This window comes from Leucoraja erinacea, chromosome 22 (assembly GCF_028641065.1).
Source record: "Leucoraja erinacea ecotype New England chromosome 22, Leri_hhj_1, whole genome shotgun sequence".
In the NCBI taxonomy this organism is placed as follows: domain Eukaryota; kingdom Metazoa; phylum Chordata; class Chondrichthyes; order Rajiformes; family Rajidae; genus Leucoraja; species Leucoraja erinaceus.
Genome location: NC_073398.1, coordinates 13,604,976 through 13,632,688, shown reverse-complemented (window position 1 = coordinate 13,632,688; position 27,713 = coordinate 13,604,976). Strand labels below are relative to the sequence as shown.

Here is a 27,713-nt window from a genome sequence, read left to right as displayed (position 1 = left end):
GGCTGTGGCAGCTTTGACAGTCCGGAGTTGCCTTCCAGAGGGGAGTCCTTGAAAGGGTCAGAGAAGATCATACCTGCTCGCTTCCTGGCCCTTGCAGTGTACAGTTCGTCGAATGAGGGAAGGTTGCAACCAACAACCTTCTCGGCTGATCAAACAATGCGCTGCATATTCCGGATGTCATGCTTGGTGACTGAGCCAAACCAGACCATGATGTAGAAGGTGAGGACAGACTCTATGATGACAGTATAAAACTGGACCATTATCAACTGTGGCAGATTGGGTTTTCTCAGCTGCCGGAAGTACATCCTCTTGTTGAGCCTTTTTGACCGTGGAGTCGATGGTGGCCTCCCATTTAAGGTCCCTGGAGATGATAGTTCCGAGGAACTTAAATGATTCCACAGATGTGACTGTGCTGTTGTTGATGGTGAGTGGGGGGAGGGAAGGGGGAGCTCTCCTAAAGTCTACAATCAATTCCACTGTCTTAAGAGCATTGAGCTCCAGGTTGTTGCGATGGCACCAGGACGCCAGCTGTGTCACTTCCTGTCTGTAGGCAGATTCCACCCCATCCTGGATCAGTCCAATCCGGGTTGTGTCGTCCGCAAACTTGAGTAGCTTGACAGAGGAGTCTGTGGAGGTACATTCGTTGATGTAGAGTGAGTAAAGGAGAGGAGAGAGTACGCAGCCTTGCAGTGCTCCTATGCTGAGGGTCTGTGGGTCCGAGATGTGCTCTCCCAGCCTCACATGCTGCTTCCTGTCTGTCAGGAAGTTGGTGATCCACTGACAGAGGGGTGCAGGCACAGTCAATTGGGTGAGTTTGGAGTGTAATAGCTCTGTCACAATGGTGTTGAATGCAGAGCTAAAATCCACGACAAAATCCTTGCATAGGATCCTGGCGGTCTAAGTGCTGGAGGATGAATTGCAGGCTGTGTCATCCACTGATCTATTGGCCCATTATGCAAACTGCAGGAGGTCCAGCAGGGGTTTATGATATTTTTCATGTGGGCCAGCACAAGCCTTTCAAGGGTCTTCGTGTCTACAGGGATCAGTGCGACAGGCCTGTAATCATTAAGACCAGTAATCCTTGGCTTTTGGGGTACAGGAACAACAGTGGAGACTTTGAAGCAGGCAGGGACAGTACAGCTTTGCAGGGACTGGTTGAAAACTGGTGCCAGTTGTTCAGCACAGAGCTTGAGGGTAGAGGGGGAAACATTGTCCAGTCCTGGAGATTTCTGCCTTTTCTGTCTCCTGAATAGCTTCTCCACCTTTTCAATTTAGGATAGGACACTGAATTTAGCTTGCCTGCCATGGAGGATTGGAGAATCTTGCAGTGGTAGTGTTGGTGATCTTCTCCAATGCTTTAAAGATTCCTACCAGTAGTTACACCAATAAGTAGGCAGGAATCACCACTGCTTTGTGCTGGATTGGGAATTTTGTTCATTGAATTCTGTTCACTGGCCTTGCTAACATATTGGATATCTGCACGTGAAGAGGTGGCTCCTGAGACATGGGCAATATTGACCACGGCTTCTTGATGTCTGGATGCAGAGTAATGTTTTAGGGGCAGATGAAAGATATTGATTTTCTGGATGTTTACTGTGAGTTCCATCCTTTCATATATTTTAGTTCTGATCGAGGATCATGACCTTAAATGTCAACAGTCTCTCCCTCCACTGATGCTGCTTCACCTTACTGAGTTCCACCAACTGAGCATTTATTGGATTGTTGCATAAACAACTTGAATCTGTGCAGTTAATTGTTGGAAATGGGAATTGTTAGAAGTGAAACTTGTTTGTCAGGTGCAGATTGTCAGTTACAGTACTGACTTGTGCTGTTCCTTGGATCCAAATAAATTCAGAATATTTGTATTTCACCCTTTGCTTTTGTGCTGCTGGCAAAATGTTACCATAGAATGGCACCTTTTTTTGTACCATACGCTTCGTACCATAAAACAAGATCACCTCTACCCCACTGTGGACATAAAACTGTGTGGAACTGATGTGCTACAATGCTGAGAATTACATTCTGCACTCCCTATCTTCCCCTTTGCTATATCTATTGTACTTCTGTTGATTGTATTTATGTATAGTATTATCTGATCTGATTATAAAGCTTTTCACTGTACCTTGGTACACATGACGTAAACCTATATACTTCACTTGGAGATTGTATCGGATCCACTGCTAAAAAGCACAGATAGCAATCGGTATCCAGTGTTGAGTCATGAAGAGTTTGTCTTGAAAAGTTGTGTGCAGCCAATAAACCAAATCCTTCTAACCTGCTATGACTTGGGAATATGACATTTAAAAAAAAACGATATTATCTGTGGAAAAACAATTGAAACTAACTGCTGTTTCAGGACACTTTCTCTTTCCAAAAATGTCTCTGACCTGGAGGATATTTACAGCCACAGCTGTTTTAGAGGACTGAGCCTCAATAAACTGAAAGCCTAAATGAATTGAAAAATAATACAATTCACAGGATATGTCTTTTAGTGCATTTATTAATTTTAATAACTCAAATGATCCCACAATTTATAAAAATCAGATGAAAATACCTTATTTTTAAAGAGACTAGCCAGCTGAATGCTACATAAAGAAAATCATTAAAAGATATCTGAAAATTGGTTATAATTTTATATTTCAGGATCAGCAGATAATAGGAATTGTGCTTGATTAAGCCAGTGCTTTATTGTAACAGTTGTTACTATTGCATTCACAGGATGTTATGTACGTATAGCTGTAAGGCACACTATCACCGTTTCCACAATTGAAATTCACTGTTCTATTTTCCGTCTCAGTAGGTTGGCAGCAGGTACACTCTTTTACCATGCTGTTAGTAACAGTGTCAAATCTGGAAAATAAGAGAGTGTTAAGCAGTATCATTTCAAATTAAAGATATCAACAACACTTCCTTTCATCTCACAACCTGCATATCAGAAATCTGATTTAGGTTTAACATGAGTTTACATAACTTTAGTTATTGCTGTGTAAAATCACTTGCAGTATTTTGTTTTGAACATAGAACATATATGGTTTATCACAGGAACAGGCCCTTCAGCCCACAATATCTGTGCTGACCATGGTGCTAATTTAAACTAATCCCATCTGCCTACACTTGATCTATATCCTCTATTCCTGCCTGTTCAAGTGCCTATCTGAATGCCTCTACAATAAAGTGATGATACTTTAATGTCACATGTACTTCAGTGCAATGAAATTCTTATTTTGTATACAGTTCAGTGACAATCCTATTATTCATTAGGCACTGATTTGGGCACAAGAATCATCGTGTTTAAGGTGACATCCTGTACCCGTCAAGTCCAAATTTTCTTTACAATATGTTAGACTTTTAGCATGGCCCACTGTCCTGGCAGAGAGTTTATAATCCTTTATCAGGTACCCCCATCCCCAGCCAGCTTTCACTACTCCAGAGAAAACAATCTAGTTTCATGTTGCATTATGCCCTCTACTCAGACTATTACATTGTCAGAAGGGCAATTTGGGGGAAATATGAATGGTCCCTTTTTCTATTCTTCCAGTTCTTCCATGCTGAAAAATGTTGTGCTGTGCCATCTTTTGTGCCTCTCCATTACATCTTCCCATGCATTTCCTCTCAACAATCTCTAGCCTTGTTCTTCAAAAATTCAAACAAAATACTTACTCAACATTTCCAGGGCAGCTTCCTTGACACTTTGTCATATGAATTTCTGCTGAACAACTTGAATTTGCAAGTGTGGCAGTTTTGGAATAAGACACTATCTGACAACCATCTACAAAAAGATAATTGAAAACAACGTGTTAAAATTCATAGGATAGCACAAACAAATGATTTCTACTTGCTATAGACTAATCACGATTTCTATAGTTCTCATAAGTATCATCCCCCTTAACGAGAAGATGGGGGGAGGGAGTGGAAGCAAATTAATTAGTTAATTATGGCCATGGGTGATTACCATGGAAAGAGACAGAGTATTGGGTAGAGAAGTTGGGAGGTCATGTTGCAGTTATATAAGATGTTGGTGAGACCGTATTTAGAATTTTGTGTTCAGTTCTGTGCACAATGTTATAGGAAAGATTTTGTCAAGCTTGAAATGGTTTAGGAAAGATTTACGAGGATATTGCCAGGACTAGAGGCTGTGAGTTATAGGGAGAGTTTGAGTAGGCTGGGTCTCTATTCCATGGAGCATAGGAGGACGAGGGGAGATTTAGAGAGGGATAATAAAATCATGAGAGGAATAGATCAGGTAGATGGTTAGAGTATTTTACCCAGAGTAGGGAAATCGAGGACCACAGGACATAGGTTCAAGGTGAAGGGGAAAACATTTAATAGGAATCCGAGGAGTAACTTTTTCACACAGTGGGTGTATGGAACACGCTGCCAGAGGAGGTAGTTGAGGCTGGGACTATCCCATCGTTTAAGAAACAGTTGGACAGGTACATGGAAAGGACAGGTTTGGAGGGTTATGGACCAAGCACAGGCAAGTGGGACTAGGGTAGCTGGGACATTGTTGGCCGGTGTGGGCGAGTTGGGCCGAAGGGCCTGTTTCCACACTGTATCACTCTATGACTCTAACTGTTTGAGAGTGGAACAATTGTGCAGCTAGTAGAGCTGCTGCCTCACAACACCAGGGACCCAGATTGATCCTGACCTCAGGTGCTGTCTGTGTAGAGTTTGCACATTCTCCCTGTGACTGTGGGTTTCTATCGGGAGCTCCGGTTTCCTCCCAAATCTGAAATATGTGCAGGTTTATATGTTAATTGGTCTCTGTGAAATTGTCTCTGGTATATAGGGAGTGTATAGGAAAATGGGATAACATAGGTCAGCATGGATTTTGTGGGCCAAAGGGCCTGCATCCATGCTGTATCTCTAGATTAAACTAAACTAAAACATAAAATATCATATTATCTTCCATAAAATGTTATGGAATGATAAATATGATGGAGGATAATGAACGGCAGAATTGGATGACTAAAATGAAGCCTTGTAATTGCTGCAGTCATTTCACAGTGAGGAGAAAGGAAAATTAAATTAAAAGATGAATAATTTATCTCCTACTTACACCCTCAGATGCCCCAAACAAGTGAACTGCATCATTTGAAACCGTGCTTTACTAAATAGAAAGATCCCAAGGTTGGAGTGCCAATTCAGCCCAGTGGTGCTACCAATCAGTATATTGGTCAGGAGAGGATATTTTGAGTTGGAAGTCCAAATAATGAAAACCAAATAAATCACCAAGGAGACAACTGTTTATGCTATGGAGTATAGTAATTGAGCCAACCGGATACATTTGGTTAATGCTTTACACAATTTACCTATTCAATACATTGGACATGTTAACATTAAAATTTTAGTGTGGTCCCGGGAGATGCTGAGGATTGCTCACCCAGTGGTGGGATTTGGTTTACGGCTAATTTTCATCTCATATTTTATGTTTTTGTTTTATATTTCTCACACATTGGAGAAGATCTTTAGGTCAATCACCGTGCTGACTCTCAGAGCATTCCTATCAGAACTATTAATTTCCACTGAGCTATTTTTGAACATGGAAGGATTTTGAGTTGGTCGCCTGACTGCACCAAAGGGATAAATGAGGGAGTTAATGGGGTGCCCACAAAGTTAGACCCTCACTAACATCTATGAAGACAACTTGGCCCTGAAGATATTAGGAACACCACAAACAACATGTTTTGTTGAAGTCTGCAGAAGAGTTTCGACCCGAAACGTCACCATTCCTTCTCTCCATAGATGCTGCCTCACCCACTGTTACTCCAGCATTTTGTGTCTACCAACACATTTTGTTTGCAGCAAAGAACTTGTATAATTTGTCATCCCAGCAGGGGATGTTTAGAAGGTGGAGGGGGGGGGGGGGGGGGGGGAGGAGGGGGGGAATTGAATTAGTTAGCCTTGGTCTTGGCAAGCTCATCTGGAAAGAATTATGCCCCTGTCCCACTTAGGAAACCTGAACGGAAACCTCTGGAGACTTTGCGCCCCATCCAAGGTTTCTGTGCGGTTCCCAGAGGTTTATTTCAGTCTCCCTAATGGTCGAAAGTGGTTTCCGCTACCTCTATGTTCCGGCGATTATTTCAAAAAATTACAAACCGGCCGTTTTAAAAATCGGTAATTTTTTTAGTTGAAGCCGGTTGCGATGCTAGTTGCCGGAGGTTGCAGGTAGTGGAAGGTCTTACCTTCCTAAAAATTAAAACGACTTATTTTTCAAACGGCAACCTATTTTTAGTCACAGCCGGTTTTTAATTTTTTTAAATAATCACGGGAACATAGAAGAAGCTGAAACCACTTTCAACCATTAGGGGGACTGACAAAAACCTCCGGGAACCTCCAGGAACCGCACGGAAACCTTGGGTGGGACGCAAAGTCTCCAGAGGTTTCCGTTCAGGTTTCCTAAGTGGGACAGGGGCATTATTACTGTATAACCAACCAAAGGACTATATTCCCTGAGCAAAAAATAATGCGTGATAAAGTATGATTTTAAGGATTTGGGGTTCTCAGTATTTCCCATCTGTCACCAGAGAGATATCCCAGTAGTTCAATCTTAAGGGCCCGTCGACTTTTCGTGACACTTAGGCGACTTTTCAGCGGACTGCCTACGACCTTCAAGCTTGCGGCACTCGCCTGAAAAACCGCAAACTGGAACGCCGACCGTCAGAACGGAACACACACCCACACACACATCACAAAGGCGAGGGCCAGGGAAAGCAGGGGAACGCTGTCTGAAATTCACATGTTGCAAAGCCAAGGTGATACAGCCACACACCGCGATGAACAGGAAGGTTAAGGGCGGGTAGTACAGTGTACGGTAAGTCCTTTAAGATGGTTAAAACTGGGGAGAGGGGGGAGAAGGGGGGAGAAGGGGAAGAAGTGTGGGGGGGGAGAAGGAGTGGAGACATTTTTAAGATGCCAGACAACTTTTAATAAGCCAGAGATACACAGCTGTGAAGTTTAGCGGGCATTTAACATTACTGGTCGGGTTTCCTTGGTTCTGAAAACTCGTGATTACTTATTTTCTTCCCCAATGAGCCAATGAAAATGCCCGGCCAGCAAAGGAGATTAACTAAAACCACCTCCAGCTACCTCGACTACCTACAACGACATGGTGACCCCACTATCACTACACCCACGACTACATAAGTATCGATTTTCTCCATGGCGACCAATTTTTGGTCGCAGAAAATGTTTCAACATATTGAAAAATTTGCTGAGACCATACTGAGGCGAACTCCTCTCGAAGGAGACTCACCAGAGGCCACCAGCGAACATGTGGCGACCATGTGGCGATCATGAGGAGAGCGCAGAGTTTCCTGATCTCGCCTAAAACGTCGCCTAAGTGGGACAGGCCCTTCAGTTGCAAGCTGGTTCAATTGAAACTTTGTTATCAGCTTGTATGTTGTGCCCACCCTACTTATGTCAAATGATCTGTGATTGAGATAAAGTTGTTTGCTGAAGTGAAATTAAGGAACATTCTACCATTAATTCAAAAATGAATTCCTTGGCCTTAATTTGCAAATTTTGGTTAGTTCCAAAAGCCAGATGTTGAAATCTGCAGAACGTATGAAAAATAACAGTGGAAGTGTGATGTTTGGTGGACTGTGTGGGGTGGGAGGACCCGTTGCTCCTCCCATGCAGCAGGTGGCGCTGCACAGGACAAAGGGAGATGTTTTGTATATAGTTTATCCTGTCTGTAGTGTGTGTGGTTACAGCCATTTTGAGTTGCCTTGCTGCCAGCATTAGGTAAAGCATTAAAGACTTTTGTTGTAAATTGAAGACTCACAGATTTTGTGCAAACCTAGAAAACGAACACGAAAGGAAGAAATGAAGACAAATGCAACTAAATGTAGAAAGACTCATCCTGGAGACAACTGACATTGCACTTTCAGTGGCGATTATTTTCTTCATGCTTAGCAGCACTCCTCTGCTCTTAGACCAGCTGAAACAAGTGAGACCTGTCCTGCACTTTTAGTCAATATGAATGGGAATAAAGAAGTCACATGCATACCTGTTTTCAAGGAACACGAACAGCAGTGATCCTTATTCCGAAAAGTTATGATCTAAACACACAAAAATGTTATGGTTAGTTGATGATTTAAATTCCATTGGAATAGTATTAGCACTAAAATCACACCGAATAGCAAGAACACCCATCAATTATGTGCAGTTATGTAATTTTCAGCTAAAATACAATTTTATAGATCATCACACTTGGCCTTAAACTATAAGTGGTCACATGGTCCACAACTTCACCCCATCCATAACTCCCACCACCAAAACCATGTGACTTTGCCATTGCAACTCCGTACATCATCTTGTCTCAGTCTAACTGTGTAACCGTGTAAGCCTCAGATATCTGGACCCATTGTGTGCTTATTTTGCTGTTCAACCTGCATGTAGTCCTGTATTACGATTACACTAGGATGAACCTTCATCATCTTCAGATATGTTTGGTTGCTTCCAGCATACTTTTCTACACTCATTAAACCAGGGATGATTCCAGGGCTACATTCCATCTACCGCTACTCACAACAGTTCAATCACAATGCATAACCTGTATTCACCCCACGCTTGCCAGACCTTGTCCCGCCCCCACCTCTTTTCTCTGCTTGCTACTCTGCTTGTTCCCTTGCTACTCTGAAGAAAAGTCCTGACCCAAAACCTTATCTAGCTATGTCTTCTGGAAATGTTCCCTGACCTGTTGAGTTATTCCAGTACTTTGTGTCTTTTTTTGTAAACCAGCCACTGCAGTTCCTTGTGTCTTGATCTCATTTATCGTCGGTAAATGAACAATTGTGCCACCATAATTCTTAAGTTACTTTTGCAATTTTTTTGTTGTTGTTTTTTTTATTTTTTTTATTTTTTTTTTATTTTATTAGAAGTTAATACAGTACAAAACAGTACAGTGGAACCTAATTTTAGGTGCCAACTATGTCATACCATAATACATTCTATGTACAACCTCTGGTTTTATGTTATGAAAAGGAAGTAAGCAAGACAAGAAAAAGAAAACAATAGAAAGAGGAAAAAGTGGAAAAATAGATGGTAGAGAGTAGAAAAACGTGAAGTGTGTATATAAAAAAGAAAAAAGAAAAAGTGGAAAGTAGAAATAGAAGAGAATGCCCCTTAAAAGAGAATTTTTCAAATCTGTATTCGGAGATGTAGATCTATCCGCGTCATGAACTGAAATCAGCAATCTTTACGGTACCGCTGCATCACATGATTCCAAAAAGTCGATGAAAGGAGACCAACTCCTTAAGAATTGGTCATATTTATCTATTAGTCGGAGTCTCATTTCTTCAAGGCGTGCTATGTCCATCATATTCCTGATCCACATTTTAACAGTTGGTGTGGTTGTATTTTTCACAAAATTTAAGTATCAATTTTTTCCAATTATTAACCCATAATTAAAAAAAACATTTTGGTCTTTATTTAAATTGGTATCTTCTCCTATTATTCCAAATATAACTAATTACGTTTTGGGTTCTATTCTTGACTTGAAAAGCTTTGTAAATATATCAAATATATCACTCCAAAATTTATTCAACTTTGTACATCCTACAAATGAATGTGTTATATTAGCGTTTTGAAACAAAGATTTATCGCATCTGGGAGAGACGTTTGGATAAAATTTTATTCAACCTCGTTTTTGAATAATATAGCCTATGTAATAATTTGAATTGAATTAAATTATGTCTTGCATTAATAGAACAGTTATGTGTATTTATCAAATATTTTTCCCATCTATCCTTTGAGATCTTAATCATTAGCTCATGTTCCCAATCTTCCCTTAGTGCTTCTGTTGAGGGTGATTCTTTATTTAATATATTATTATAAAAGTATGATATTATTTTTTGTGAATCAGCCTTAATATTCATTGCTTCTTCTAAAGGGTCTAAAAATATAGTTTGGAATCTATGTGTATATTTCTTCATAAAGTCACATACCTGTATATATTTAAAATATTGATTATCCTTCAATTTAAATTTAAATTTTAATTGTTGAAATTATAACAGTTTGCCCACTTCATACATATCCCCTACTTTCCTAATCCCCAGTCTATCCCATTGTTGATATGTGTTGTCGATGAGAGAAGGTTTGAATGCGGGGTTGTTCAATAGTGGGGTTAGTACTGATAAATTATTTAATTTCAAGGTAATTTCAATTACTTTTGCAATTTATATGTTTGAAATTATTATTAGTTTAGTTTAGTTTAATTTAGAGCTACATCGTGGAAATAGTCCCTTTAGCCCTCCAAGCCTGCGCTGACCAACAATCACCCGTTATCCCAGTTTCACATCCTACACACAAAGGGCAATTTACAGAAATCAAATAACTGCAAACATGCACGTCTTCGGAATGTGGGAGGAAACCAAAGCACTCTGAGAAATCCCACGCGGTCACAGGGAGAACACGTAATCCCCATACGGATAGCACCCATAGTTAGAATCGAACTCGGGACCACGACTGTAATGGGCCTGTCCCACTTAGGCAATTTTTAAGGTGACTACAGGCGACTAGGCTATCGCCACAAGGTTGCCGGTAGCCACCAGGATGTCGCCTGTATGGCTGTGAGTAGTCTCCCCAGTCGCCCAAAGAGTCGTAGTGTCTTTCTGGTTGACCGCTGGATTTTCAACATTTTTTTACAACAGTGGTGACCGTGGGTTTGACGCCAATGAATGTAGCTTGACGTAGGTGGTGTCGTAGGTTGTCACCAGGTTAACGTAGGTTGTCGCTGGTGCTGAATTTGATGAATTCCATTGTTGTATTCGCCGGCACTCGCCTAAAAAAATCGCCTAAGTGGGACAGGCCCATTAGTCCATTCGGCGTTTTTTCGGCGAACTGCTACGACTATGACAGTTGCCGGCAGTCCCCTAAAAATCACCTGAATGGGACAGGCCCATAAGGCAGCAACTCTACCAATGTGCCACTGGGCTGCCTCATTTATTCATCAAGTAATGATATTCCAGATAATTTTATTTTAAATAGATTTATCAACTCTTGATGTGCAGTTGTTGACAGTCTTCACACAAGTTCACAAGTTATAGGAGTAGAATTAGGCCACTCAGCCCTTCGAGTCTACTCTGTCATTCAATCATGCCTGATCTGTGCCTCCTAATCCCATTTTTCTGCCTTTTCCCCATAATCGTTGATACCCGTTCTAATCAATTTGTCTATCTCTGCCTTAAAAATATCCACTGACTTGTCCTCCAGAATCCCATGTGGCAATGAGTTCCACAGATTAACTCTATCTATGCCTTCCATTATTATCGTATGACACGTGTGACATGTGTAATAAAAATGTGATACCAACTTGAGATTTATTGCAGTTCTTCAAGATGCATTGATCAGTGGGATCACTCCATATTTCCCCATCCTAGGAATGAAATGTGCAGAAAATGATGTCATATAACTTTGTCATTGGGCTGTTTCCCCAAACAAAATACAGTTAAGTTAATGCCACAGAAACATATTCACTGGGCTGCACTGAGAAATATCCTGGATGTAGTGAATAATGGAAAATCAATACGTTCCTTCACTGCTAGATTGATGTATTCACCATATTTAGGTTCTCCAGGATTTCTGGGTGCATCATCAGAAAAACCCCTTGGCAACATGTCATAGAATAAAGATGCTAACTTTCCTCTCTGATCTCAATAAAAACTCTTGATGATGAATAGCTGTTTTATGTATTTGACCAGTATAACACCCTGAAGAAAAGGATCTGAACCATTTCTGGAACTCAAATGCAAAGCTTTTCAACTAACTTTTACACTAACAATTGGATTAAATATAGGTCTGTAATTATTGCCTAAATATACCCTTCCAAAAATGGGAGGTTTTCTGAGAATAGCTTATTTGAACCCATTTAGAATCTACAATTCCTCAGGTTTTGATGCTTTCTCAGAACTCTTGTGCTAAGCCCCCATAACCAGATGCTAATCTTTTATTTTACCATCACCTCTCCCAAGACCCCATGTTTCAAATTTCCCATTGATGCTCCCGTTGCTTGACCGCGCTTAATCCTTTCGCTGAGTCATTTCCCCACCCCACCTTAGATCTGAAATCACCCTCTACGTCTCAATTCTTTCTCTTTCTCCTCAAACTTCTGCACCATTGAAGCTTCCATGCTCATTCTGACATCTTGCTCTGTCTTTTTGTAGCAATCCTCTTTCGTTTCCACCGTTCACACCGAAGGTCGTAATTTCTCTCCCTGCAACTCTTCTTATCTTCCAGGCCTCCTTCCCAGCAGTCCTTCTGCCCCCAGCACTTGATCCTTCCCCCCCCCCCCATCATCCCTAATCCAGCGTAATACACAAAGCGCCTGAGGAATTCAATAGGTTAGGCAGCATTAGTGCAGGGAAATAGTTAGATGGTGTTTCAGAATGAAGAAGGGTTCCAACCTAAAGTACCCATCTATCCATGTACCTCCACAGATGATACCTGACCTATTGAGTTCCTCCAGCACTATTTTTGTGCTCAAGTTTCCAGCTTCAGCAGTTCCCTGCTTGATTCTGCCTCCACTTTCCTCCTAGGTCTCGAAACTATTTCAAGCCACTCCCTCCCACTAACATTATTTCACAAATTCTGATCGGCTCCCCTCACTTCTTCCACATACTGTTTGGATGGTAGAATGTTGTTTTTTACATGATGCACGGTAAAATAACAAATTTGTTCACTATATTTGTAGAATTCAATCTATATGTATTCAAGAAGTTATTTATTGTCATGTTTTTTGAAATTATATTATGCAAGGCAAGGTAAGTTAGGTTATTACAGAAGTTCATAGCCTGGCACCTAGATGTGAAGGACAGCAGATATAGCAACAATTATAACATGGTAACCTAGCCAATCATCCAATTTACAGGCCTTTTGGATGCAAAGTAAATTATCCTAAATTCAGTGCAATATTATAAAAAAATGTATTTTAGTTATGTGTTGGTGTAATGAAATGAACACTTACATATCTTGGGTTTCCTAAACTGTCTATGCAACCTGTAAATTAGAGAACAATTTTAAGTACACATTTAATTAAGTTCTACTAATGATCAAGTAGTGGCAACACTTTCCTAGATAGGGTGGTCAAGAAGGGCTTCAGTATGTCTGCCTTCTTCAGTGAAGGTATTGAGTATAGAAGTTGGGATATTATGTTACAGTTGTACAAGACGCTGGTGAGGCCACATTTGGAGTATTGTGTTCAATTTTGGTCACCCTGCTATGGGTGTTGTTGTTATGCTGAAAAGAGTGTAACAAAGATTTACAAGGATGTTGCCAGGTCTTAAGTGCCTGAGCTATATGGGCTGGCTAGGAATTTATTCCGTGGAGTGTAGAAGGATGTGGGGTGAGTTTAGAGATGTATAAGATCATGAGAGGAATAGATTGGGTAAATGCACAATGGAGTTTTTTACCCAGAGTTGGGGAATCAAGAATCAGAGGTCATAGGTTTAAGGTGAGAGATGATAATGTATTAGGAACATGAGGGACAACTTTTTCACACAGAGGGTGGTGAGTATATGGAATTAGATGCCAGATGAGGTAGTTGAGGCTGGTACTATAAAAAAGATTTAAAAGACATTTAGACAGGTACATGAATAGTAAAGGTTTAAAGGGTTATGGGCCAAGCAGGCAGGTGGGACGTGTAAATTGGGCATCTTGGTTGGCATGGGCAAGTTGGGCTGAAGGGTCTCTTTCCATGTTGTATGGCATTATGACTCTAGGTAGTCTGTACCATATTTCACTTAAAAAATTAAACAACTCACTTGTGTTTATGCATTCTGTCCCGTTTTTAGAATGAATTGTTCCTGATGGACACATGCAGCGCTCTGTCAGAGAGGATGGTGTGTTTCCATTTCGGCTGCGGTGAATCGTGCTGAGAAACAAGTTTATTTGAAGGAATTGAAATGAGTACATCCATTAAACCAACAGATATAAAGTTGGGGGCTGTTGAGTTGGGGTCAAGGGATGTCAGGACTGACATGTGATGTAAGAATGAGTTGACTGGGCTTGTATTCACTGGAATTTAGAAACATGAGAGTGGATCTTATAGAAACATATAAAAGTCTTAAAGGATTGGACAGGCTCGATGCAGGAAAAATGTTCCCGATGTTTGGGGAGCCCTGAACCAGGGATCACAGTTTAAGACGAAGGGGTAGGACATTTAGGATTGAGATGAGGAAAAACTTCTTCACCCAGAGAATTGTGCTCTTTGGATTGCTGATAAGGAAAAATATATATTCTCCCTACCTTCTGAATGAAGATATGGTCCAGAATATGTTCAGTAGGATCCACTGCTGCACTCATTACACAGATTCTCCACTGCCTTGTCTTTCTTGGTTCTACCCAAGATGCTCGCTGAGTGTCCTAAGTGTTCAGTGAGGCCTTCGTGGTCCCAGGGTTTTAGATAACATAATTGTGTCATATGATGTGATATATGACATGGACAGTGGATCATAGACTGTAGGGTTAACTTACATATTATATTATAGAAGCACAGTGAGTCAAACATTTAGTTGTGACACACCAAATAAGCCTGACCTGATCTTCTATGGCAATATGAGAAGAGATACAAGAAGGGCCCAGAGAAGAATGTGGTACATGGATGTAACAAACCTGCCTCTCGTACCATCATCATGGCAACCCAAGGCCTCAAAAGCATGTTTTAGGCCCAAGGTTACCTGACCAGAAATGTGTGAACACAAGATGATTGTGTAAGCATGTTGATGTCAGACGTAGCTGACTGGTCACCTTCTCCTCTTGAGTTGGTCAAGCAGTGACGCTGTGCATTTGTTGAGATCTGTATCTGTGCGTTTGTGGAGATGCTGTAACCGAGTTCTAAATATGCATTAAAATGCCATATTTTGTGCAATCAGAGAAAGACTGTACACAGCGCTGGTAATAAACCACTTCTTTCTACCTCAAGGTGATAGACAGATCAAATAAGTATGTATTTATCCAACCCGAGAACGGGTTGAGTGGCTAATTATTTTTCTCTGCAACACATGGATAAACCTAAACGAGCCCTAACAAAATTGTCATACTTTAAGGTGACATCCCATTCCTTCCCTCCACTACCACTCACTTCCATTCCACTGCGTCAAAGAAGGTGTTTGGCTGTTAGTACACTTGCCTTCATTAGGAAGAGTATTAAGTACAAAAGTGCATCATGATGCTGCTGCACAATTTGTTGGTGAGACCACATTTGGAGTACTGTGTGCAATACTGTTCATCCAGCTAGAGGAAAGATGACATTAAGTTGGAATAGGTGCTGAAGAGATTTGCCGGTAAGTGACCTGGGCTTGCAAGCTTGAGTTATAAGGAAAGACTGGATAGGTTGGGACTTGTTCCTTTGGAGCAAGGGAGGCTGAGGGGTGACCTTATTGAGGTGTACAAACTCATGAGGGGTATGGATGAAGTGAATGCTCATAGTTTTTTCCTAGGGTAGAGGGCATAAGCTTAAGTTGAGAGGGGAGATATTTAAGAGGGACCTCAGGGACATCTTTTCCACTCACAGGGTAGTCCATATCTGGAATGAACTGCCAGCAGAATCTACAGAAGCAGAATAAATTACAACTTTTAAAATACATTTGGACAGGTATAGAGTTAGAAGGGTTCACTATAACTGGCTGTGGACCAAAAATAGGGTGGCAAATGCAAGCAAATGTGACTCGCAGAGACAATGTTAAAGGGCCTGTTTCCATGCTGTGTCTCTCTATGACTCTGCAGAGATTCACTTCTACATTTTTTTGGTGCCTAAAAGCCACTGTTGTTGCCATTTTCCCAGCAGTGACTACGGTTCTTTGACATGAAATGATAATTCTGTTTCTCTGTCTTCAGGCTACTGATTGTTTCCAGGCTTTTCTATTTTTGGGGTAGCATGTTCAAGCAGGCTGTTTAATTTTATTGTCTTTAACATACTTCGGTGAAGTCACAATTTAACTTTGCACACGATTGATGTATTTTATCATTGGTGAGCTAAATCTGGAATATTCTCCAGGAGTTGGTTATACTAAGTTAAAAATTAAAAAAATGTTTTGTCAATGGTTTTTCAGATAAATAGTTTTGGTTCTAAATTCCTTATTAGAGGATCCTAAGGTATAACCATGGTGACAGAGGTGTGGTGTTAGGTACATTCAGTTAGATGTACAATATAGATCAGAAAACATTTTTCAATCAAAATTCATTAAAAAAAATTGTATAATATCTGACTGCCAACAAATTGGGCTTCATCATACAGTTCCCTCAATGCATATCTGATAATGTACACTACTTACCTGTGATCAATGTCCTGACTGACACAAGGGTGGTAAGCTAATCCTTTGGGACAGCTATAATCTTGAAAAGCAAAGATAGATGTGAAATGGTTAACATTAAATAAACAAATAAATATTAACAATCAATTCAGAAATAAATGCCAGTTACAACATAGTAATGCTGCAGATGGTGTGATTCCCAGTTCCATGCATATGGTTTTGATCCTGAATCTGGATACTGTCTGTGTGGAGTTTCCCTGTAACTATGTGGGTTTCTACCTATGGTTTCCTCCCACAGCTCAAGTATTTAAGATAGGTTAATTGACTACACTAAAAAGTGCCCTGCTGTAAATAAGAGGCAATAAAAAGGAGAGTTGATGGGCAGGTATGAGAGAAAATAGGTTACAAGACTACAGGTAACAAGGAAAAGGAAAAGAGAATAAGACTGATAAGTTTGCTCTGTTGGGAGCCAGCACGAACCCAATGTGCTGAGTGATTTCCTCTAAGTGTGGTAATTTTAAAATTCAGGCAGATGAATTCTAAATTATAATTGAAGAATTTAAATAGTGTATGAATGGTAATGTCATAAAACACCCTATCTTGTCAACAAGTGAATACAGGAAAATGCAGATGTTTGTTGCCAAAAAAGACAGACACAAAGTGCTGGAGTAAATGAACGGTGGGAGTCAGAAGAAGGGTTTGACCCGAAATGTCATCTATCCATGTTCACCAAAGATACTCCCTGACCTGACGCAACAAAAGCTTACCACCGTATCTTTGTACATGTGACAATAAACAAATCTAAACTTAACTAAGGACTCCCAGTATTCATGACACTGCAGAACATTAATTCCGTTACTGACCTGCTGAGTCACTCCAGCACTATGTGCCTACATTGTTATTTGATTTGATTTTTAAAAACATATTATCAGTGATGTATCTTTAAAATTATTTTCTAGGCAACTTCTACGGTGCCTCAACATTTTTAAGGTCTGCAACCTTTTAGTGAGGAACCTTGTTTGAGGCAAATTTGGGCATGAGGACCTGACATTAATCCCATATTGAAATGGATAACTGCAAAATGAATGATTCACATTTCATTGTGCAGTCCTATGGTATTAAACTTGCAGGTGAATATATCTGCTGTATCTGACACTCGAACTTTAAGGAACCCTATCAGGAATAACAAACTATTGAAATACAAACCAGAAGAGTTCATCACTCGGCCACCATGATGCAGTAATTCATGGCGGATGGCATATTTACAAAATTACCTTTCCAAAATTAGGTCATCGGATTCACTTGCAAAGTAGATATATGAAAATTAGAATCACTTAATGTTCTATAGTTTAATGAACACTGGGAATCCTTAGTTTAATTCAGTTTAGTTTACTGTCACGTGTACAGAGGTACAGTGAAATGTTTTTGTTGTGTGCCACAGAAGGTAGTTGAGGCCAGTTCATTGGCTATATTTAAGAGGGAGTTAGATGTGGTCCTTGTGGCTAAAGGGATCAGGGGGTATGGAGAGAAGGCAGGGATGGAATACTGAGTTGGATGATCAGCCATGATCATATTTAATCGCGGTGCAGGCTCGAAGGGCCGAATGGCCTACTCCTGCACCTATTTTCTATGTTTCTATGTTTCTATGTGCTAACTAGTCAGCGGAAAGACTATACATGATTACAATCGAGCCATTTACAGCAGTGTATAGATACATGATAAGGGAATAATGTTTAGTGCAAGGTAAAGTCAGCAAAGTCTGATCAAGGATAGTCTGAGGATCACCAATGGGGTAGATAGTAGTTCAGGACTGCTCTCTGGTTGTGGTAGGAAGATTCAGTTGCCTGACAACAGCTGGGAAGAAACTGTTCCTGAATTTGGAGGTGTGCGTTTTCACACTTCTATACCATTTGCCTGAAGGGACAGGGCGAGAAGAGGGAGTGGCCAGGGTGTGACTCGTCCTTGATTATGCTGCTGGCCTTGCTACTTTTGAAGCTTCATTTGATATCATCACATGTAAATATCCCCCATATCAACCCATCTGGGTAAAATGCCCTGGACATTTGACTCTTTCGTGATAGTTATGATCTGGATTATCAACTACAGTCACTTCATACTTACTGCAGTGGCCTTTCGTAAACTTTCTCCAATCAACACATATGCCGATGCTTCCACAAAGTGTGGCATAAATTTGCAAACTGGAACAGGCAATTTCAGTGGAATTTGTGTGGCATTGGTCGAAGCGGCAAGTGTTGTAATACCGGTAAATCTCCAGGTGAAAATAATTTCTGCATTCTTCAAATGGTCTATGATGTGCAACAAAAGAGGAGGTATAAGAGTAATTGTTCCTTAGAGTGATAATTTTGTATGCCTAACTTGCTCATTGATAAATATAATTAGCAATTGTACGGCTCATCTCATATGGATGCTGGTAACCACTGTCTACTCGTTTCTTTAACTAACAGGTAGGCTTCGCTGCATAAAATAATGGCATATTTTATAATAAATGAGAAAATGGCCTCCTATCTAATGAATGAGGATGAGATTCAAACACCGCTAAGTATATATTGTGTTAATGTTAAAAGCTGTTTAGATATATGGAGTTTTTTGCTAAAAACAAGTCTCCAGTCACAATTTCACTTTTCTAGTTTTTCTCCTGCTGCATTCAAGAATGCTACATCGTGCTCATCGTTGGCTGTGGGATTTGAAGTTGGGATTGGAAAAGGCTATTGATTTTTATTAAATAGCAGAGCAGCCTTGATGTTTGAGAGGCTTCATTCAAGCATTTGTTGATCAAAAGTATGTCCATAGGTATTGTGTGGACAGAAAGTTCAATGAATGGGCTGGTTCAAGAACAATCAGATGCACATGGGCACATCGCAGCAAAGTGCAACTCCACCATGTGCTTGCATGGTATAGTCTAAGGGGCACTTCTGATTTAACACTGGGCATGGTCCCGAGTTAGATTGGCCTTCTCAGTAAGGAATCAGTGGGTAGAAAAAAGAGCGTTACTAACCATTAGAAGGAAGGAAAATGAGGGTAGGATGTACTGTGCATTCAGAAAATATTCAGACCCCTTCACCTTTTCCACATTTTGTTGCCTTACAGCCTTATTCTAAAATGGATTAAATTCTTCTTTTTAATCATCAATCTACACCCAATACCCCATAACAAGAATGTGAAAACAGGTGGTTAGAAATATTCGCAAAGTAAATAAAAAGAAATAAATGAAATATCACGTTTACATAAGTATTCATACGCTTTACACAGTACTTTCTTGAGACACCTTTGGCAGCGATTACAGCCTCAAGTCTTCTTGGGTATGATGCTACAAGCTTGGTACACCTGTATTTGGGTAATTTTTCCCATTCTTCTCTGCAGATCCTCTCAAGCTCTGTTAGGTTGGATGGGGAGCGTCGATGCACAGCTATTTTCAGGTCCCTCCAGAGATGTTTGATCGGGTTCAAGTCTGGGATCTGGCTGGGCCACTCAAGAATATTCACAGACTTGTCATGAAGCCACTCCTGCGTTGTCTTGGCTGTGTGCTTAGGGGCGTTGTCCTGTTGGAAGGTGAACCTCCGCCCCAGTCTGAGGTCCGGAACGCTCTGGAGCAGGTTTCCATCAAAGATCTCTTGGTACTTTGCTCCGTTCATCTTTCATGCTTCCAACCCCATGCTTCGCCGTAGGTATGGTATTGGCCAGGTGATGAGTGGTGCCTGGTTTCCTCCAGACGTGACGCTTGGCATTCAGGCCAAAGAGTTTAATCTTGGTTTCATCAGACCAGAGAATCTTGTTTATTTGCCTTTTGGCAAACTCCAAGCGGGCTGTCATGTGCCTTTTACTGAGGAGTGGCTTCCATCTGGCCACTATGATAGAGTGATGAAGGCCTGATTGGTGGAGTGCTGCAGATATAGTTGTCCTTCTGGAAGGTTCTCCCATCTCCACAGAGAAACTCTCGAGCTCTGTCAGAGTGACCATTGGGCTCTTGGTCACCTCCCTGACCAAGGCCCTTCTTCACCGATTGGTCAGTTTGGCCGGGCGGCCAGCTCTATGAAGACTCCTGGTGGTTCCAACGTTCTTCCATTCAAGAATGACTGAGGCCACTGTGCTCTTCGGGACCTGCAATGCTGCAGAAATTGTTTTATACCCTTCTCCAGATCTGTGTCTCGGAGTTCTATGGACAATTCCTTCGTCTTCATGGCTTGGTTTTTGCTCTGACATGCAATATCAACTGTGGGACTTTATATAGACTGGTGTGTGCCTTTCCAAATCATGTACAATCAATATAATGTACCACTAGTTGACTCCAATCAAGTTGTAGAAACATCTCAATGATAATCAATGAAAACAGGATGCACCTAAGTTCAATTTTGAGTGTCATAGCAAAGGGGCTGAATACTTATGTAAACGTGATATTTCAGTTATTTCTTTTTAATTACTGCAAAAAATTCTAAATACCAATTTTCACTTTTTTAGTATGGGGTATTGTGTGTAGATTGTAGATTGATGATAAAAAAAAACGAATTTAATCCATTTTAGAATAAGACTAACGTAACAAAATGTAGAATAAGTGAAGGGGTCTGAATACTTTCTGAATGCAATGTGCATCTTAAATGGTAGGGCTTGAGAGAGCGTTGATGAATAGAGGGACCTTGGAATACAAGTCCATACATCCCCAAAAATGGCAGCATGGTGGATCCGGTGTTGAAGAGTGCTTGCCTTCATTGACTGTGGCATAGAATATATGAGCTGGCATGTCACGTTACAAATTAATGAAATATTGGCTCGGCCACAGGTGGTATGTTATGGTCATTTTCTGGTCATCATGCTATTAGGAAGAATGACATTGTACTGTAAAGGATGCAGAGGAGATACACCAGGGTGGGACCCAGTCTGAAGCATTATAGTGATTAGGGGAGACAAGCAAAATATGAGTGTAGTGAGGGAGACTGAGGGGTGACCTGACTGAGAAACATGAAATGATGAGGTGAAGAGTAAAAACTCGTATACATGGTGAGGTGTCAAAATCAAGAGGGCATGGGTTGAAGGTTTGAGGTAAGAGTTTCAAGGGGATTAGAAGGCATTGTTTTAGTTGCACAGGGTGGTTGGATTCTGCTTCCTGAAGAGATGGCAGAGTTGGATACTTACGCAATTGTTTCAGCAGCATCTAGACAAGTACTTCAATGGCCAAGCCTTAGAACACTACAAACCATCTAAACCTTATTAAAAAAAATTATTCGATAATGAGGTTTGTAATTAATATATTTATGTTAATTAAAATCATGTTTGTCTCTAGTTACAAAAAATTTTGAACTATTGTTAACAGTTCATTAATTTTTTTAAATCTGACTATGTACCAGAAATTAAAATAAAGGACGCTTTCACTAAAGTAGGCAAACTTGATATGATTGGGAGCTTAGGTACCCTAAAGCTTAAAAGAGGGCACATCTAATAAACAGTGGAAACATTGTCAATGAATTGGAAAATAATATTCAGAAATAGTTCAGTCGAGATCCTACTACTGGATGTTATCTGCAGCTGATATATGCTCACGTTTTCTGTGGTACACGGTACATGATCTAGAACCATGTACGGTACAGCTGAGCTCCACCACATTTATTAGAAGCTGCAGAAGATAATTTAATGCAAACTGAAATCTGTCACCAGGATCATTTGCAGTATCAGCTTAAACTGAAGCACCTGAATTGCCCAGCATTGGAATCAATTGTCCCTTTGAAATAAGTAGAATATCAAGCTGCATGAATATAAGGGTCTGAAGAAGGGTCCTGACCCGATACATCTCCTGTCCATTCTGTCCACAGATGCCATGTGACCTGCTGAGTTCCTACGGTACGTTGTGTTTTACACAAACATAAAAAAAGTCTTCGTTTTGACATAAAACATTTCTAGCATTGGTTTTGAAGTAGTTCTCTGCTTTAATGCAGCCATTCATGAGGTATTAGACATATGATAGTTGCTATAACAGCAGTAGTGCGGATTAATCTGTAAATTAACCTTAAGTGGATAAATTCACTAAAGGTACAATGCATTTTACTGATTTCCATTAAATAAAAAATGATGGAAGCATTTCACTTACTCTTCTAAAAGTATGTCGCAAATTGTGGATCCAGAATGGCAGGGTGGAGTGGGAGGTGGAGGACTGGTACAAGGCATGTTTTTAGGTGCAGATTCACAATAGGGTTTATTTGGATCAGAAACCCTCCAGTCATTTGCAGTGGCGTGGCAGCAGTCTGCCGGCATGACTTCCCCGTTCCTTCGCCTGCATTCATCAACTGCAGGTTCTACGCAAGAGCCTTTGGGCAACAAGTCAGTTTGAGGTGAATCTCATGGTATTAACCATCTTACTAATAACAAGCATTCTCACAAGCACAAATCTCATTTTAACATTTATTATGTAAATAGGATTGAAAATGTAAAGTAGACCTACCGCATTGTCCTTGGGTATTATTCAGAAAGTATTGATGTGATAGTGTAATTTGAAAGGTATCTCCAGAGGTCATTATATTTGTAAGGATGTTCGGAATAGAAATATATGTTCTTTCTTTCTCTGAATATATGTCAATTCCATTCAAACTGTAGGGAGCAGTCACCAATTCTCCATCAAAAGATATCTGTAAAGATGTACAGTGTCAAAAAAATCCTTAAATATCTGATGTATTTCACAATGTATTGTATGTAATGTATTTTGGTAATTAAACTGTTGAACAGGTGTTAAATTGATTCCACAGATTCTACTATCCCACTCTTTATTGTACATGTTTACACTATTAAACATTTGACCTTGTCTCTTCAAACCTTGTCTACTGCATTCAGTGCTCCCGATGTGTCCTCCTTTACATTGGCGAGCCCAATCGTAGCCTCGGCGACTGTTTTGGCGAACACTTGCTAACTATTTTAACTCCCGTTCCCGTTTCCTTACTGACTTTCCAGTCTATGGCTTCCCCCATTGCCAGAGTGACCCCACCCGCAAGCTGGAGAAACAGGACCTCATAAGTTCTTAATCATAGGACCAAAATTAGACCATTTGGCCCATTAAGTCTGCCCCACTATTCAATCATGGCTGATATATCTATGTCTCTCAACCTCATTCTTCTGCCTTCTCCGCATAAACTTTGATACCCATACTAATCAATACGTCAAGGACTTGGCCTCCACAGCTGTTTGTGGATCTGAATTCCACAAATTCCCACCCTCCGGCTAAAGAAATTCCTCCTCATCGCGTTTCTAAAGGTACATCCTTTCATCCTGGGGCTGTGCTCTCTGGTCTTAGGCTCTCCCACTAGTGGAAACATCCTCTCTACATCCACTCTATCACTATTTCACTATTCACTATTCGGTAAGTTTCAATGAGTTCCCCTCGTCCTTCTAAACTCCAGAAAGTACAGGCCCAAAGCTGTCAAATGCTCATCATATGTTAATCTAATCATCCCTGGGATCATTCTTGTAAACTTCCTCTGGACCCTTCCCAGCACATCCTTCCTCAGATATGTGGCCCAAAATTGCCCACAATACTCCAAATGTGGTTTGACCAGAGCCTTATAAAGCCTCAGCATTGCATCCCTCTTTTTATATTCTAGTCCTCTCAAAATGAATGCTAACATTGCATTTGCCTTCCTTATTACCAATTCAACCGGCAAGAATCCTGCACCAGCGCTCCCCAGTCGCTTTGCACATCTGATTTCTGAATCCTCTCCCCATTTAAAAAAAATAGTCTATGGCTTTATTCCTGCTACCAAAGTGCATGACTGCACACTTTGCTACGTTATATTCCATCTGCCAATTCTTTGCCCATTCTCCCAACCTGTCCAAATACTTATGCAGACTCCTTGCTTCCACTACACTACCTTCTCCTCCACCTATCTTCGTATCTTCCACAAACTTGCCAGAAAGCCATCAATTCCATTAGCCAAATCATTAATATTTAACCTGAAAAGTAACTGACCCAACACTGACCCCTGCGGAACATCACTAGTCACCAGCAACCAACAGAAAAAGCTCCCTTTATTGCTCTTCTTTGCCTTCTGCCATTCAGCCAACCTTCTATCCATGCTAGTATCTTCCCGCTAGTCCCATGGGCTGCCATCCTGTTTAGCAGCCTCCCGTGCAACACCTTATCAAAGGCCTTTTGAAAATCCAAGTAAAAAACATCCACTGATTCTCTTTTGCCTACCCTGATGTATTCTGTTTGGGTAGCTAACAACCCAATGGTGTACACATTGAATTCTCCAATTGCAAGTAATATTCCCTCACCCTCCTCCCTTTCCTCTGCCCACTCCAACCATGATGTGCAGGTATTTTCCCACCACCTCTCACCAGCTCAGCCACCCCACTCCTTTCTCCTCCTTGGTTCACTCACCTCTCATCCCTTAGTCACATTTTTCATTTTTATCCCTTCTTTTCCCTCCCCCTTATCCCTGTCCACCCATACCACTCTCTCTGGCTTTGCATTTCACTCCTACTCTCCTCTCCTAATCAGACATTTATATCTCTTTTCACATCCAGCCTTTTGATGTCACTTATTCCACACATCCACCAATCAAATCCCCATCACCTATATCCACCTATATCCAGACCTGCTGGCCTTTGCTACAATCTTGGGATGTCAGGGCTGTCTTATGAAGAAAGACTGGATAGACTTGGTTTATACTCTCTAGAATTTAGAAGATTGAGAGGGGATCTTATAGAAACTTACAAAATTCTTAAGGGGTTGGACAGGCTAGATGCAGGAAGATTGTTCCCGATGTTAGGGAAGTCCAGGACAAGGGGTCACAGCTTAAGGATAAGGGGGAAATCCTTTAAAACCGAGATGAGAAGAACGTTTTTCACACAGAGAGTGGTGAATCTCTGGAACTCTCGCCACAGAGGGTAGTTGAGGCCAGTTCATTGGCTATATTTAAGAGGGAGTTAGATGTGGCCCTTGTGGCTAAGGGGATCAGGGGGTATGGAGAGAAGGCAGGTACGGGATACTGAGTTGGATGATCAGCCATGATCATATTGAATGGTGGTGCAGGCTCGAAGGGCCGAATGGCCTACTCCTGCACCTAATTTCTATGTTTCTATGTTTAATCTTCCAGCTTTCTATCTCCTACTTCATCAACGGTCCATTGCTGAGTTCATCCAGCACTTTGTGCTTTACTTAAGATTCGAGCCCCTGCAGTTCCCCGTGCCTCTAAAATATTTGACATTTTCTTTGAAGACTGACGTCGCTTGTTTCATCTCTACATTCCACAACCAATAATAGCACCCCTCACAAAAATGACGCACCTGCTACACCTACATGTTGTTTGTGTACCACCCGATTTGGTAGCTCAGCCTAAACATCATGCATGAATCTCGCATATTCTCCCTGTTAACTATTTCCAACTCTCAATATTCTGTCTATTAAAAAATCTCCTGAAAATTTATCTCATTTACCAAGCCTCTGATCTTCAACGTTTTGCTGATTCATCGCTAGCCTATTTGTAATATGCATGAACCAATTTGATTTAGTCAGTTGAACAACAACATTGATTTGTTGTTTGGTTGTAATTCACTTACATGCTTATCCCCACTGGTAGAGATGGTTACAGTACTTCCATTATAAAGGATAATTAACCCCTTTGCACAAGACAGGGCGATGTTAGGAATACAATAGTAATTATCAATTAGCACAGTCAAATTGTGTTTTTTAACCCGTTCTTCTACAAGAGTGTAAGTGCAGTTCTCAAAGAAATCGTACTGTGTACCACCAAATGTGATGTAGTGAGGATCTCCCCAAATTAGGCATTGACCTGGAAGCAAAACAAATTAATTTTCATCGACAAGACAAGTTAATGATTAAAAATATATTTAAATTTAAAAGTAATTAATCCAAAAGGTAAAAGTTACTCACAAAAACAATTCCACTTCCCACAGCCTTCCGCATTGTAAATACGTGAAGATTTCTGACATTTGGGTTTTGGATCAAGTGCACATGTTGGTTGGATGATGGTTGTGGATGGGAGGGACGTGGTGGTCAGTGTGGTCTGGAGGGTGGTGGTCATGAGGGAGGTTGTGGTTGGGAGGAAGGTTGTGGTCGGGTGGGAGGTTGCTGGTGTGGTCTGGTGGGAGGTGGTCATTGTCGTCGGGAGGGTGGTGTTCGGCAGGGAGGTGGTGGTTGTGGTTGGGAGGAAGGTGGTCAGTGTGGTCGGGAAGGTGGTGGTCGGGAGGGAGGTGATCTGGTGGGAAGTGGTGGTCGTGAGGGAGGAGGTTTCTGTGGTTGGGAAGGAGGTGGTCTGGTGGGAGTTGGTGGGTGTGGTCGGGTGTGAGGTGGTCGGGTGTGAGGTGGTCGAGTGTGAGGTGGTCGGATGGGAGGTGGTGGTTGTGGTCGGATGGGAGGTGGTCAGTGTGGTTGGGTGGGAGGAGGTTGGGAGGGAGGTGGTGAATGTAGGGTGTGAAGTGGTGGATGTAGGGTGCGAGGTAGTGGATGTAGGGTGGGATGTAGTCGGAAGGGAAGTAGTAGTGAGGGAGATGGTGTATGGAGGATGGGTGGTTTCTGTGGTCGGGAGGGAGGTGATGCTTGATGTTGTAGGGAATATAGTGGTTGTGTGTGGCGTGGAAGGCTGACAGCAAACTCTTATCCTGTAGTCTGAACACATCAAACCTTCAGATGTCTTTGGAGCATAAGAACACACAAGGCCTATCTCTTTATCACATGTAACATTATCTTTCATCTCACTGATGGGGCGCTGTGGATATTTGACAGCTTCACATTGAATGTCTGTAATTTGATGATTGGGGTTTGAACACAGTGATCTGCGCATTTGCTTCAATAATTCATAGTCTGACCTCATTCGAAGGGTAGGTGTATTTTCATTATACCATTTTGACCAGTTAACACAAGGTGCTGTAAGATTTGAAAAAAATGGAAAACATAATCAGACGATGTAATGATACAAAATGCTTTTCTCCAATTTAGCTGAGAATTTCAAAGCTTCTACTAATTTAATATGCATAAATGAAAACATTTAGCTTGTCTTTAGTTTATTTTAATTTAGAGATACAGCGTGGAAACAGGACCTTTGGCCCACCGAGTCCACAGCGGCCACCGATCCCCGCATACCTACACACACGAGGGACAATTTACAATTATACCAAGCCAATTAACCTACGAACCTGGATATCTTTGAAGTTTGGGAGGAAACCGGAGATCCCAGAAAAAACATGCTAAGTTCACCGGGAGAACGTACGAACTCCATAGAGACAGCGGCCATAATCGGTGTCGACCCTGGTTCTCTGGTGCTGTAAGGCTCCAATTTTAGCGCTGTGCAACTGCCAAAATGGTTGTCCTGATGGTCCTGATAAGGGCTTTGCTTTCTGAGTGACTACTGTATATACAGTGCCCTCCATAAAGTTTGGGACAAAGACCCATTATTTATTTATTTGCCTCTGTACTCCACCATTTGAGATTTGTAATAGAAA

The 27,713-nt window shown here is 41.1% G+C and overlaps 1 protein-coding gene across 1 annotated transcript; it reads right to left on the bottom strand.

The window, feature by feature from the left end:
- Nucleotides 1-1,491: 1,491 nt before the first annotated feature.
- LOC129707997 (mucin-2-like) lies at nucleotides 1,492-27,165 on the bottom strand. Its single transcript, XM_055653549.1, has 12 exons — nucleotides 26,146-27,165; nucleotides 25,812-26,044; nucleotides 22,702-22,885; nucleotides 22,351-22,567; nucleotides 18,375-18,559; nucleotides 16,275-16,335; nucleotides 13,764-13,873; nucleotides 12,968-12,999; nucleotides 11,318-11,380; nucleotides 8,012-8,063; nucleotides 3,661-3,769; nucleotides 1,492-2,850 (listed from the first exon to the last, which is right to left on the bottom strand). Exons 1-12 carry the CDS (start codon nucleotides 27,083-27,085, stop codon nucleotides 2,673-2,675), a joined length of 2,364 nt encoding a protein of 787 aa, XP_055509524.1. The 5' UTR covers nucleotides 27,086-27,165; the 3' UTR covers nucleotides 1,492-2,672.
- Nucleotides 27,166-27,713: the final 548 nt, after the last annotated feature.